This window comes from Nanorana parkeri, unplaced genomic scaffold (genome assembly GCF_000935625.1).
Source record: "Nanorana parkeri isolate BGI_ZX_2015 unplaced genomic scaffold, ASM93562v1 scaffold242, whole genome shotgun sequence".
Classification (NCBI taxonomy): Eukaryota; Metazoa; Chordata; class Amphibia; order Anura; family Dicroglossidae; genus Nanorana; species Nanorana parkeri.
Window position 1 is genome coordinate 684,838 of NW_017306510.1, and position 13,317 is coordinate 698,154.

Consider the following 13,317-nt stretch of genomic DNA (forward strand, 5'->3'; position numbering starts at 1 on the left):
AGCCCCTTTGTCAATAATCCTGGGTCCCATCGAAGCGACAAAGCATAGCTTGTTGAGATTCCTCCTCTCTGCTTGTCATGAGCTTATACCTAGACTTTGGAAGACGGCTCTGGTGCCTCAGATAGAGGACTGGGTATCTGAAGTTGGTTACCTTATGTGGATTGAGGAAAATCCAGCTAGACTGGTATTTATGGGCATATGGAGTGTTTGGATAGAAATTCTAGATGGGTCTAATAATATGTATTCATCTGGATAAACACAAAGCGAATAGGGGATATAGAGTGTTTATTGAAGACCCCTGACCGGATCCGCCTGATTTGGGTCTTTATCCCTCCCTTCTTCCTAACTTGTTGTTTTTATTTTTACCATCTTCCCTTTGAGTGTCTAGTTGCAAAAAGCGGGAGTTTTATGTATAGTGGGTGGTTGGTACAGTTAATTGGACTATGGATCATCCTTAGGACATTAGGCATATGGGATATAAGTAAATTCTTTGATGTAGTAGATAATGGAGGTAACCTGAAAATTGAGTTGAAAGGTGTTGGTTATGTGTTTAGATGAAACATTGAGATCTTGAGGAACGCTGAATTAAGTTTTACTTGCTTAAAAGTACATTACATATATGAATATGGCATTGTGAAGAAAAACAGGAAGAGTAAGAAACTTACTAGTAAGGTCAGACAGAAGGTCACAAATATTGTATACTGTATTGTACAAGGCGGCGGTTTGAGGTGGGGGGAAGGGCACATTTCACCAGCCCTGGAAGCGATCTGGCAGCTCAGCCATGAGAATTGCTTCCGCTGTAAAGCCGACAGTCGGCTTTACAAATGTGAAAAGCTTCTCGGTGGCTATAGCTATAGAGTCTGTTTAAATGGACCCGCTACCACTGACGTATGAGATACGTCCATGCCAGCTAAAGGGTTAAAGGGTATCTAAAGTTAAAAATAAATCTGTTTTTCTAAATTGAATTTCTATCGTGCTGCTAATAGCGATATTGCTCTAGAAGTTTATGAACTTACTTATTGAAGATGCCCATAGTTTGTTCTTCATCAATGCATTGACACCCTTTCACTGAGCCCTGTCAATATGCTCTTCCTTACAACTTAATGTCTGAACAATATAACATCATCATTGCTTGCTGGAAGCAATGCATGATGGGAGATATAGTCATGAGAAATTGAGATTGCATCACATCACAAGGAAGGGAAAGAAATGCAAAGCACACTGGGGATTCAGGAAGTTGTTGAAAGTGATGAGTGAATGGAAGGCAGTGCTCACTACATAAAAGGGATTTTTTTGCAGGTAAGCTTTGATTGCAATAAAAACAGCTCTAGTTTGTATTCCTATTACAATGCTGATGTTATAACAGGATAGTAAATGCTGGGACTTTACATTGTTTTAAAGTACTACTTCTGACAACACCTTCAAATTTTTCCTTAGAAGAATGAAGGCATCTCCCAGGGTCAGCAACTACTTGAGCTGCTGGCACAGAGATGACACAGGCATGCAAATCCTGTACAGTAGTCTTTTTGTTATGGGCTGCCGGTACATACGTTGTCTGTCACACATCTCACCTCCAATTGCTGCATTTTACCTTGTGAGCTGCTAGAAAATGACAGTCTCAGTGATTGATCATCAAGGAAATGGAGTATACACCCTGTTTCCTTTAGCATACTGATTAAATAATTTTTCCAGAATGCACCTCTTTTGCCTGGAGCCAGGAAAAAAAAAACATAAATAAGCAAAAGGCCTACATGACAGGGGTGAGAGAGTGAATCAAGAAGATGAAGGGGAAGATCACCTACCTGACAGGGTGGAAGAGGGCTGCAAGTAGGGGTATCAGAGAGTGGTCTGTTGGTGGGGAAAACCAGGTCCAGTTGGCAGTCTACAAACATGGAGGGAGGTTCCCACCTACCCACCCACCATATGTTTGTGAATTTAGGATCAGCTGGATTTTACTGATGGCAGTTGCTTTACAGTTACAGACCAGGTTGTTTATGGTTGTGACCAGGTAGTACTGAAAAGTATGCATCTGTGGTCAATCAATATCCCCAAGGCAGTGTATGGTGACTGGAAGCATAATATATAAAATGATGCAGCAGATTCAGGGGTTTTGGATATTGTTCATAGTGTCTTCAAGGAACCAAAACCTGATTTTCTTTATGTTTATATTACTGTTCAGTGTTATTTATAATCATATTATTTATACTGGTCTTGTTTAATAAAAGGCTGATGTGGCCAGCAGAACACCACTCCATTGTGATGGTACTATTTGTTGTGAAAGAAGGGAGATGTGGTTAGAGGAGCGGGTAAGGGTCGGATGGTAGCGGATAACCTCTGAACTACCTTGGTCATGAAAGCTGCCGATATAAAAATCCTGAAAATATCTTTTGGAATTACATGAACAAATTAAGGCTTAGATACAATGTTAATGTATTGTTAATGTATAGGCTCACATCTACTATAAATGAGTATATTTCAGCAGGTCAAACTATAGATACAAAGCCATGTTTGCCCTGTGCTGCTTGGTTAAAAAACAAACAGTGTCTTGTGTGTACATTTTATACTCACCCTGATCTGTGCATTGTTCTGAGATTTTCTTATTTCAAACACTAATGCTTGTGTTGACTTAAGTGCAGCCTTATTACTCAACACAGGGAACAAAGTTCAGTAAAAGGAACTCATGGACTTTAAATAATCATCTCTTGATTTAAAAGTTACCATAAGATAGTGGTGGTAAGATAACGGGTATCAGAGGGTGGTCAGTAAGTGGGGGAAATCAGGTCCAGTTGGCGGTCTACAAACATAGGGGCGATCATTTCAGTAAAACCGTGGTGGTCAAGATACAAGGTATTAGTGCTGTAATTGGGGCTGCACATAATATTCAGTATATGTATGCTACAGAAGACTGTTGTAGACTTGAGACATATTACAGGATATGGCCACAGAGTGCAGACATGCTACAAGGATAGTTGGAGCCCCCAGACAGTCCAAGTGGGCACACCATTAAAGCACCTTTACAAGCTAATGTTCCCACTACTAACTGCTGGGGTCCAAGGCCTTCACAACAAGCACCAAAAGACCACGGGCTGGGCACTAGAGTAGTGATCATGATACAAGCATGCATGATCCGGTCGGCCGGTCAGTCTAACATCGGTAGTTTGTAAAATGCTAGAGGGCATAATAAAGGATTATCTGGTAGAATTTGTTCAGGAAAACGGGATAGTTAATGACAATCAGCATGGGTTCAGGAAAGACCGTTCCTGCCTAACTAACTTGCTAACTTTTTATGAGGGGGTGAGTAGAGATATGGATGGAGACAGCAAGTGTACATGTTTATTCCCTGGGCATCATTACAGGCACATCTTGTGGTGTTGGATATACAGTATTTTTGGGAAGCAATAGCAATTCTTTGAAAAAATACAGCCCAGGATGAGAGGAGGAGACAAGACTTATCTTGGTCAGCCTAGAGGTGTTGATCCCCATTCCAACCTAGACCCATCAGCACTCATTGTATATGTTTACTCCACGAACAATCAGAACTTCTGTGTTATCATAAAATTCCAACTTTATATTTAGGTCATAGTTATTTAAAAACACGAAGAGCCCAGAGAATGTAAAAAATGTAAAGCTTTCTCTGCAATATTCATCTCCAATTCAGAGATGGGCACCGCAGTACTTCTCTACCATTAAACACCACAGCACAGTGGCTTAGCATCCAGAACTATCTGCAAGGAGTTTGCATGTTCTCCCTGTGTTTGCATGGATTTCCTCTTGGTATTCCAGTTTCCTCCTTCACTCCAAAGACAAACTGGTAAGATAATTGGCTCCTGTATAAATTAGCCCTGTATGCATGTGAGATAGGGACCCCCCGATTGATGGCTCCTCGAGGGCAGGGACTGATTTGAATGCGCAGTATGTAGAGTGCTGCATATATTGTCAGCACCATATAAATACCCTAAATAAAATGCCAACAGTCGTCCAGGTTGAGTGATAACCAGTTTTATTTAGACAACTTCCTGTGAGTACAGGCTTTAAGGGACCAATCACACCTGGGCTCATAATGGAATGCTGCAGCATTCAGTTCCCTACCAGGAGGAAGAAGACCAATGACCATACAGGACCAGACTGAGGACTCCTAGAAAATATGTATGTATAGTGATTTTAACTGGACTTGCTTAAACACATCAGTATGGTAAGTATATGTTTGTTGTGCACTACAACTGTCATCAACTAAAATAAGTTTAATGGATCAGGTTCAGGTTCAGGTACTATAATGCCTCATTCACACGAGAAAAGTCTGGCATGTACAGCTCCGTGCTGCGTGCACGGCCGTATCGGGCAGCTCCCGGGGAGGACAAGTGCTGTGTGTGATTAGTATGCAGCCCCTGTCTTTCTCTATGGGAGTACGCGGCCATACGCTGCCCTACGTTCACCCCAAGTGCAGTTCCGAACGGGTGCGGGTGTCCCGACTCGGACGCAGACAGAATCCATCCTGTCAGCGTACGAGTACGGTCACCCGCATGGACGTGCAGGGCGGGTGAACGTAGGACGGCGTATGGCTGTGTACTCCCATAGAGAAGGACAGGGGCTGCGTACTAATCACATGCAGCACCTGTCCTTCCTGGGACTTTCCATGATACGGCCGTGCATGCAGCACGGATCTGTACGTGTCAGCCTTTTCTCATGTGAATGAGGCCTTAGTGCAGAGGCGTAAGTAGAAACCCCAGGGTCCCGGGGGAAGAAACCATTAAGGTCCCCCCCCCATAAAAACATGATTTTGATACCTTTTTTTTCCTTCTATTAAATAAAAAGTATATATTTTTTAACAAGGGAAACACTGTGTTTCCCTTGTCTGCCAGGCAGACAAGGGAAACACAGAGGCGCCTCTCTATCCCCGCACAGCCGATCGCACATGCAGAGCGGCGGGGGATGGAGCGGCGCTATCTGGAGGGGGGGACATGAGGAAGTTTTCGGGCCCTCTGCTTCCTCTCTGGGCCCCCCCAACAGGCTGAACGCCAGGGCCCGGTCGCAATTGCGACCGTTGCGACCCTGGTAGTTCCGCCAGTGCCTTAGTGTCTGCATAAAAGTGGGGAATAACTCATAGGTTCATTCATAAATAGATAAAGGATTTCTGATGTCCTTGGAGTATGTTAATCTCAAACACAATAGCATACGTCAGATAATGTCAACTAGAATTACAAGTCACCAGCTCATACCCCATCCCTGGAATGCAATTACTTGTTATTCCACGCTTTCTGACCTGAGTGACAGGGGCTAGCAAGTTATCACTGGGAACAAATGCTTGATGACCATTAGATACCAAAACCTTTCAACCAAATCTGTGTCTATTTTACAGATTTTGTAACTCATATCTTTATGTACCACAGATCTCAGCAGATATACTCCATAGATCTTGGTGGTATTTGTTTTCGACCCGACAGACCATTCCATCAGTGAGCTTAGTACATACAGACATGCATGTTCAGCTGTGCTGCTTTTTTAAAAGGGAACATGTTTAGTATTCAGATTACTTTCAAAAATCTAAATCGTTTTAAAGAGAGCCATACATTGCAATCTGCCATTTGGATGCACTAGAAGGCACCTCATCTTCTAGAGATTGCTGGGAAACTATAAAATTCAAACATAGACTTTCTAGATAGGGTTGGCACTAAGCCCTGTTCGTTTCTCCCTCCAATGCTTCCTTCCCATCAGTGTGATGGGTGGCCTAACTGACCAATAAGGAGGCAGAGGAAGTACCCAAAGATGCCCTCTACTGCTTTACAAAACACATTACTTCTCATCAACCTTTGAGTGTAGCTAGAAAATGATCCTCCACCCAAGAGTCACTTATCACAAATATGCATGTGCCTATGTTTGTGATAGGCAATTACCTCTCAAACTCCTTCAAGAGGTAAAATAGGTTTTCAGTTAAAGGGACCAATCTGGCAACCAGCCTTGGCACCTTCAGTGGTAGCCTGGAATGATATTGTAATCCAAGACTGATACAATAAAGAAGCTGGCTATTTTATGTTGTAAACTGTTTGCTGAACTCCCAGAAGGTTGTCATCAAAGTAAAGTATACAACCACAAAATAGGTGGAGGGAGCAAATACAGAAACTTTACTACTCTTCGCTCCGCACCCTTTCTTGAAATGGCGTCGGTTGACAGTATGAAAACACTCTTGAGACTACTGTGACCCCTCTTTGAACCCTTGCAACAACACCTGAACAACTAGTTAAAGGAGGCTGAAGGAAGTTTCCTTTTTTTCAAACAAGTAGACTTGCATAGCTAAAAACAACATTGGCGATAGAAGTTCACTTTAGATACATGCCAGTTCATTCAAGTATCTGTACACCCAATCACTATTATCTATTTAGGCTTTAGCATTGTAAAATACATTCAAATGTATTTTTTTTTGTTTGATGTACAACAATCCACACTTATTCATGTAAAACAGTCTACATGTATTCATGTAAAAAAAAATATGGTGATCAGGGCAATCAGGGGTGCCGTACCTTTCCAACAGCAGTTTGGTAACCGACCGCTGGCCAGAGTGAAGCGCACTTTCACTATCGATTCCTCACAGGCTGAGTGCATTCAGTGTCACTCCGCCTGTGACAGGAGTCGGCACTATAGAGGAAGCATCGGCTTATGTGGCTCTGCTCCCTCCACTGCCACCTTGATTCCTCTAGTGCTGGCTTCATTGGCACCGCTGATTCTCTCCCGCGGCTCTTCAAGTTCCCCCTTATGCCACCACTGGCCCTGGGAATGGTCACAACTAGGTCTTATTTTCAGGGTAGGTCTTATATTTTAGCAATTCACAAAAATAGCACTAGGTCTTATTTTCGGGGAAACACGGTAGATGATTTGAATCGGTTTGTTGCGGCACCCTGGCAAGGCAGGTGCATTTGGGCTCCGATTTTATGGTCCAAAGATTGCAAACTTTCATCTAAACCCCACTGAAGTCAATGGGGGCAATCTGTAAGATCAGTTTTGTCTATTTTCAAGGCTAGTAGACAAGGGATTGTGAAACAAAGGTCATGGAGTGCTTGGACATAGCCCTGGTGATCATGTACAAATGCAACATTTTTTTTGAAAAAGTACCATATCCCAGGAAGAAGGTTCTACTTTTTTATGACTTCTAGGTTAATATTTGAAAAATACAAATCCTTTCGACTACATACTTGGCAAATACCTTTAGGCTGTAGGTTGTAATAGCATATTTTTCATTATTGTTTGGTCTTCATATAGCAGTAGCAGTACCCCAGTCTGATTCATCATTATAACGAGGAATAAAACGTAGTTGTGGATGTGATATCTAAATTGTTTAACCAGTGGTAACAGTCATGAATTGACCCGTGGGAGTAGCAGACAGCTACAATAGATCTAAATCTAAAACTAGTTTGCAAGCTTTTACGAGCAGGGTCCTCCTACCTTCTGTACTGAAATTGTATTGTTAACTGTATGGTCTACTGTATTGTTGTTTTGTAAAGCGCTGTGCAAACTGATGTCGCTATATAAATCCTGTATAATAATAATAATAATAATAATAATAATAATATTATTCTAAAAAGGTATAGGACATTGTACTCTTCAGAAAAATAATGAAGAGTTTGGAAGAGAAACTGAAGGCTTCCAATCCCAATAGGCACACCTTAGGACAAGAAACATTAGGTAGGCCCAGGTTGGATTCTATAAAGGGTTTGACTTGCGTCCAAAAGTGTTGGATAAGGTGACCAGTACAGTATATACCAGTTTACCTCAGCCTCTAAAACAACATGGTGAATAATTACATTTTAAATTGGCTTTAAAGGAGTGTAGTAAATTTGGTGGTAAGGTTTCAGTTGTATCAGTTTGTCTTTGTCTAGAGTAAACAACCTATTTACATATATTGCCTCTTACGTGAGAACACTGGTCAGATTTAGTACACATTGATGTCATGTAGTATTGTAAACTCACTTATCTTCACATAGTGGTGTCGTTTGATGATCTATGTGGATTCCTCTATGTAAGTTTGCAAATATCTATGGATATAACAACTTAGATATACATATGTATGTCTGTCCTTTATACAAAATGCAGTCTCTGAGTTACTTTACCTGGGTTCCTTCTCATTTAGGATAAATACTTCCCCCTGAAGAAGCCCAGTAGGGCGAAACATGTTGGGGCTATCCGAATGAGTTCTCCACTATGTTTTACAAAAACCAGGAATTATTATATGGAACTGATATGACACCAATACTTGCATGTGGAATAATTATGTTTTTTTAATAATATGTTTTTTAAAGAAAATTACCTTTCTATAATCATGTGATGTTAATAAATATTTCTATTTTTTTTATATCAAGAAAGTTTATAGTATTTCTTAAAAGCCCCTCCCTTTCAGTACCAGCACACCCTAAAGTGGAAAATATTCAACACAGTTAACAATTGCTATTTGGTGTGAAATCTTGCTTTCTTGCTTCCTTTGTTTAATACACGCCCACTAAAATGTATCTACAGTTGTTTTGTAAAGCGCTGTGCAAACTGATGGCGCTATATAAATCCTGTATAATAATAATAATAATATTCTAAAAGGTATAGGAAATGGTACTCTTCAGAAAAATAATGAAGAGTTTGGAAGAGAAACTGAAGACTTCCAATCCCAATAGGCACACCTTAGGACAAGAAACATTAGGTAGGCACAGGTTGGATTCTATAAAGGGTTTGACTTGCATCCAAAGGTGTTGAATAAGGTGACCAGTACAGTATATGCCTCTTTACCTCAGCCTCTAAAACAACATAGTGAATAATTACATTTTAAATTGGCTTTAAAGGAGTGTAGTAAATTTGGTGGTAAGGTTTCAGTTGTATCAGTTTGTCTTTGTCTAGAGTAAACAACCTATTTACATATATTGCCTCTTACGTGAGAACACTGGTCAGATTTAGTACACATTGATGTCATGTAGTATTGTAAACTTACCCAGTACTGCCTTCAAGGGTCTCTAGAAAGCCCACCCACATGCCTCATCCCCCTGTGACATCAATAATCTACACAAAACCAAATCATTGGGGTTTTTTTTGAGGCACATACTCTTTAAAATCATAAAATAGTACATTTATTGTAACCGCAAGTTAAAACAATAGATTATGACATAAAAGACACAGTTCCATTCACAGTCTGTTTTCCTTATAATGATACAGTGCCCTCCACAGCCACATTATTTACAAACTGTTTAACAAGAGTTTTAAAGTTTGGTGGATTTGTTAGTGTGGTTCAGATCATCACCGCATTGAAAGACTAATTTACAATGCAACTTCAACTTTTGGACAGATGGCCTCACATTATCGTCAAGAATACTTTGATATGATGCAGAATGTATAGTGGATTTGATAACTGAGGGTTGCCCAGGCCCTGAAGCAGCAAAGCAACTCTAAACAATAACATTTCCACCACCATGCTGCACAGTTGTTATGGGGTTCGTCTCATAACAAACTGCTTTCGGTTTGCGGCAAATGTTTTAATTGTTACAGTGACCAAAAAATCTAAGTTTGATCAGTCTTTAGCACATTATTGCAGAAGGCCTGGTCTTTGCCTATATGTTCCATGGCAAACTGTATTCGTACACTAATGTTTTTAGGACAGTAAAAGCATTTTCTTAACCCATCTCTCCTGCAGGTTGAATTGGTGCAATCACTTTCTAATTGTAGATGCATGCATGTTGGCCCCAACTGTTCCAAGAACTACCTGAATGAATGAATGAATGAATGGGGTTTAAGAAGAAATCATTCAGCATCAAAGGTCAGCTCTTGGCCAGTCCTGAGCACATTATCAGTTGTTTGAAATTCCCTTCATTTGTAGATTATTTCACTTACACTGGAATGATGGATTTGAAATCATTTGGTAATATTGTTAGATCCTTTGCCAAACTCATAGGCATCCACATATTTCTTTCTGAGGGCTTTAGGAAGCTTAGAAAACAACAGTTATTTGGTCAGAAAAATATATTTCAGCAGTGGACAGGTTGGATTACCACTTTTCTCCAGTGATAACCATTGTGGCACTAAAACTGTGATTGATAATCATTAAGATCTGTGTGATGTACATTTGCTTGCCTTAGTAATTCCTGCTGTGTGTTGTTCTGGTCTATGGTATGAGGTCTGCCGTGCATTTATTCTGTTCTATAGTGTGAGGTCTGCCATGCATTTATTCTGGTTTATGGTGTGAGATCTGCCATGCATTTATTCTGGTCTGTGGTCTGCAGTGAATTTATTCTGGTCTGCAGTCTGCCTTGCATTTATTCTCGTTTATGGTGTGAGGTCTGCCGTGCATTTATTCTGGTCTGACATGCATTTATGCTGGTCTGCATTTTTCCTTGCATTTATTCTGGTCTGCGGTCTGCCGTGCATTCGTTCTGGTTTGCAGTCTACCGTGCATTTATTCTGGTCTGCGGTCTGCAGTGCATTGGTCCTGGTCATACAGGGGTCTTACCACACACACTGTATCAAAAAGGGGGGGGATAGGGGTTTGCATACCTCACGTGTGATATGCACCCAAATCCCCACTCCAGTCCTAGATTATTCAGTCTCCCTGTCAATTCTCCTATTAATTCACCTGCAACTCACCTTAGTGAATAGACCTGCTATTTTGAAAAAAAGTGTGGAGAAATGATTTCTATAACACAAGAATGTATATGTGGGTGGGGCTAGTGGATGGGTGGGGCTTGTATATGGGCAGAGCACAAGGGGCCCGATCACTTCATAGTGCCCGTGGACCCCATGTGTTTTCAGTCCGCCCCTGTTCTTACTACTAAACTATACCTTAAACTGGCTGGATTACCTTAATGGCTCCACACAATCCCACACAGAACACTACAGGGTCAGTCACCTATCATCAAAATTAGCTGTTCTGACTCAAAAAAATCCTTTAACAAAAATCACAAAAATTATTAGCATGTTCACTCTGTATTGCTGAAAGAGGATTTCTATGTTTAAGTTGTTTTGAATTTATAAACAATCCAGTTTTTGACCAAGACAGTTCTGTGCTGCACACCGATCCCTAAAGCTAAGCTAAGGAGTTAGAATTAGATGACTTGTCTTTCCTGTGTCTGCACAACAAATACATTTCAATCAAGTAGCACTTGGCAGAAACTATGAAAACCAGTGAATGCTTATATTGTACTCTCTGCTCATCATTTCATCACCCCAGTAACATTTACAAGAAAAATAGTTTTAAAAAGTTATCAGTGAATCTTAGTCTTCAAAATGTCAGTGGTGCCTCTCATTTCCCTATTGAAATGTTCAAGGTTATGTACATACTGCAGTGGGAACTCATATTTACTTTTTAACAAACAGTGAAAGATGAAGTTGATGTTGAGTTCGTGCCCTGAAGGAAAAAAATGCTGTTTGAGAGGGCAGTCTTTGTTCCCAAAGAAAACAAGAGAAAGAAACTCCGATATGCATCTGCAAGAGAGGAATCCAAGATAAGTACAGTTTGGAAAGGTATCACAGTGGCTCACTTCCAAGTAGGAGGACACATCAAACAACTAAACAACTTCACCATGGTAACCCCAGCTGAGGAGAGAATATAGAGTACCCAGATGAACTCTTAGCACCATTTCCAACAGGTGACTTTCTATCTGTGCACTGTTCCATCCTTCAGTACCATCATGAGCTATAGCTATGCACACAGCAGCTCTTCCAGGGCTGGAAGTGGTCTCTCATCTCGAATTTCTAGTGGTGTCTTGGGGTCATCAAGTGTGCATGGAGGTTATTCTGGCTCTGGTATCTCTCAATCCGTGCATAGGTTAGCCTCTTCTGGATTTGGTGGCGGCTCCTCTTATGGCGGTTCTGGCAGCTCTGGCTTCGGCTCCAACATTGCTTCCAGCAGTGGAGAGGGAATTTTTTCTGGAAATGAAAAGTACAAAATGCAAAACCTCAACGATCGCCTGTCTAATTACTTGGACAAGGTGAAGTGTTTGGAAGAGGCCAATACAGAGCTCGAGCACAAGATCCATGACTGGTATGAGAAGCAAGGGTCGGTCACTGTGCGTGAGCAAAGCTACTCGCACTACCATACAACAATAGAGGAGCTGCGTGAGAAGGTAACATATATCCTTCTAAAGTGTTTGGTCTATTTTTATAAAATCAGTTAATGGTAACTTTAGTTGTTTTTATAGTAGTTCATTTAACATTGTATACAAGTCCCATCACATCATATGCACTGGATTTTAAATTTCAAAGGTTCAAAATTGAAAACTATCTTCAAATTCTACCAGAAGGAGCTGTCAATTAAAACAGGCAATAGTAGTTTATGACGCTTATGGCAAATATCTGATGACTTGAGGAGTATTTACAACTGTGCATTTTTGGGATGACATGGTTACATTAGTACTACATTAAGTTCAAGTACTATGTCAATACAGTGACATTGTGTTGCTTTAATAAAGTGTAGTCACCTACAGCAAAATATTTTTTTTAAAAGATAACATTTTTAATTTAGACATTGATTTACATAGCACTGTAACTTCATAATTTTTTTTAATTACATATAGGTACTTCCAAATAGTTATTTTGAGTTGTTATATGATGTTACGGCTTAATTTAAGAAAACTTCCCTGTGTATATATTTTTTATTAAGGTTTAATGGACCTGCAATTCGATACTTTAGGAATGGTCGGTTGCAGATTTCTGCAGCCATATTGCCTGTTGATACAAGGGCTCGATGTGTTGGGTAGGTTACCTATGGAAACTGGCAAAATTGGAACAAGTAAATGTGGCTAAAAGGACAGAGTAGAGTTAAGAATAGTCAAAGAAGGGGAATAAGAGTAATTATATATAGCTATAGAAAGTTAAAACTTGCAGCAATTATGCATTAGTCCTAATGGGCATTTGAGAAGCCTTTGCTATGCATTCAGATTGACTTCTGTAGAGTAAAAAAAGTAAAGCAAAGCAAATGAATCTCAAACTGACCTAAAAGTTCACAAAAGCCCATTTAAATTGACTCCACACTATGGAATTGTTATTAAAAATTAGCTTTCGTTTTAAGTTTTGGCAACGTTTAAAAGTCCTTTGCCATTCTCTTAGTAATGTTCTTCACTTACAAAGTCAGGAGAAGCCCAGGGGGCATTTGTGCCATGCCTTATATCAGAATTACTCCTTAGACAAAGATAAGAGGGTGCCCAGGGTCAGAAAGCAGCATACTCTGCTGCTTTCTGCAACTGGACACCCTCCTATTTTGTATCCCCCAAACAATGAATTGTGATAGTTATGCCATTCGGAGTCCTCCCAAATATATACAATTTCTATTCCCTGAGGGGGGGGGGGGGGGGCCTGGGG

At 40.4% G+C, this 13,317-nt stretch overlaps 1 protein-coding gene across 1 annotated transcript in view; it reads left to right on the forward strand.

The window, feature by feature from the left end:
* The first annotated feature begins 11,435 nt into the window (after nucleotides 1-11,435).
* Nucleotides 11,436-13,317, forward strand: part of LOC108787087 (keratin, type I cytoskeletal 15-like) — an 8,901-nt gene continuing 7,019 nt past the window's right edge. The window contains exon 1 of the mRNA XM_018556541.1: nucleotides 11,436-12,083. Coding sequence (XP_018412043.1) covers nucleotides 11,649-12,083 — 435 coding nt within the window. The 5' untranslated portion in view covers nucleotides 11,436-11,648. The remainder of the gene's footprint in view (nucleotides 12,084-13,317) is intronic.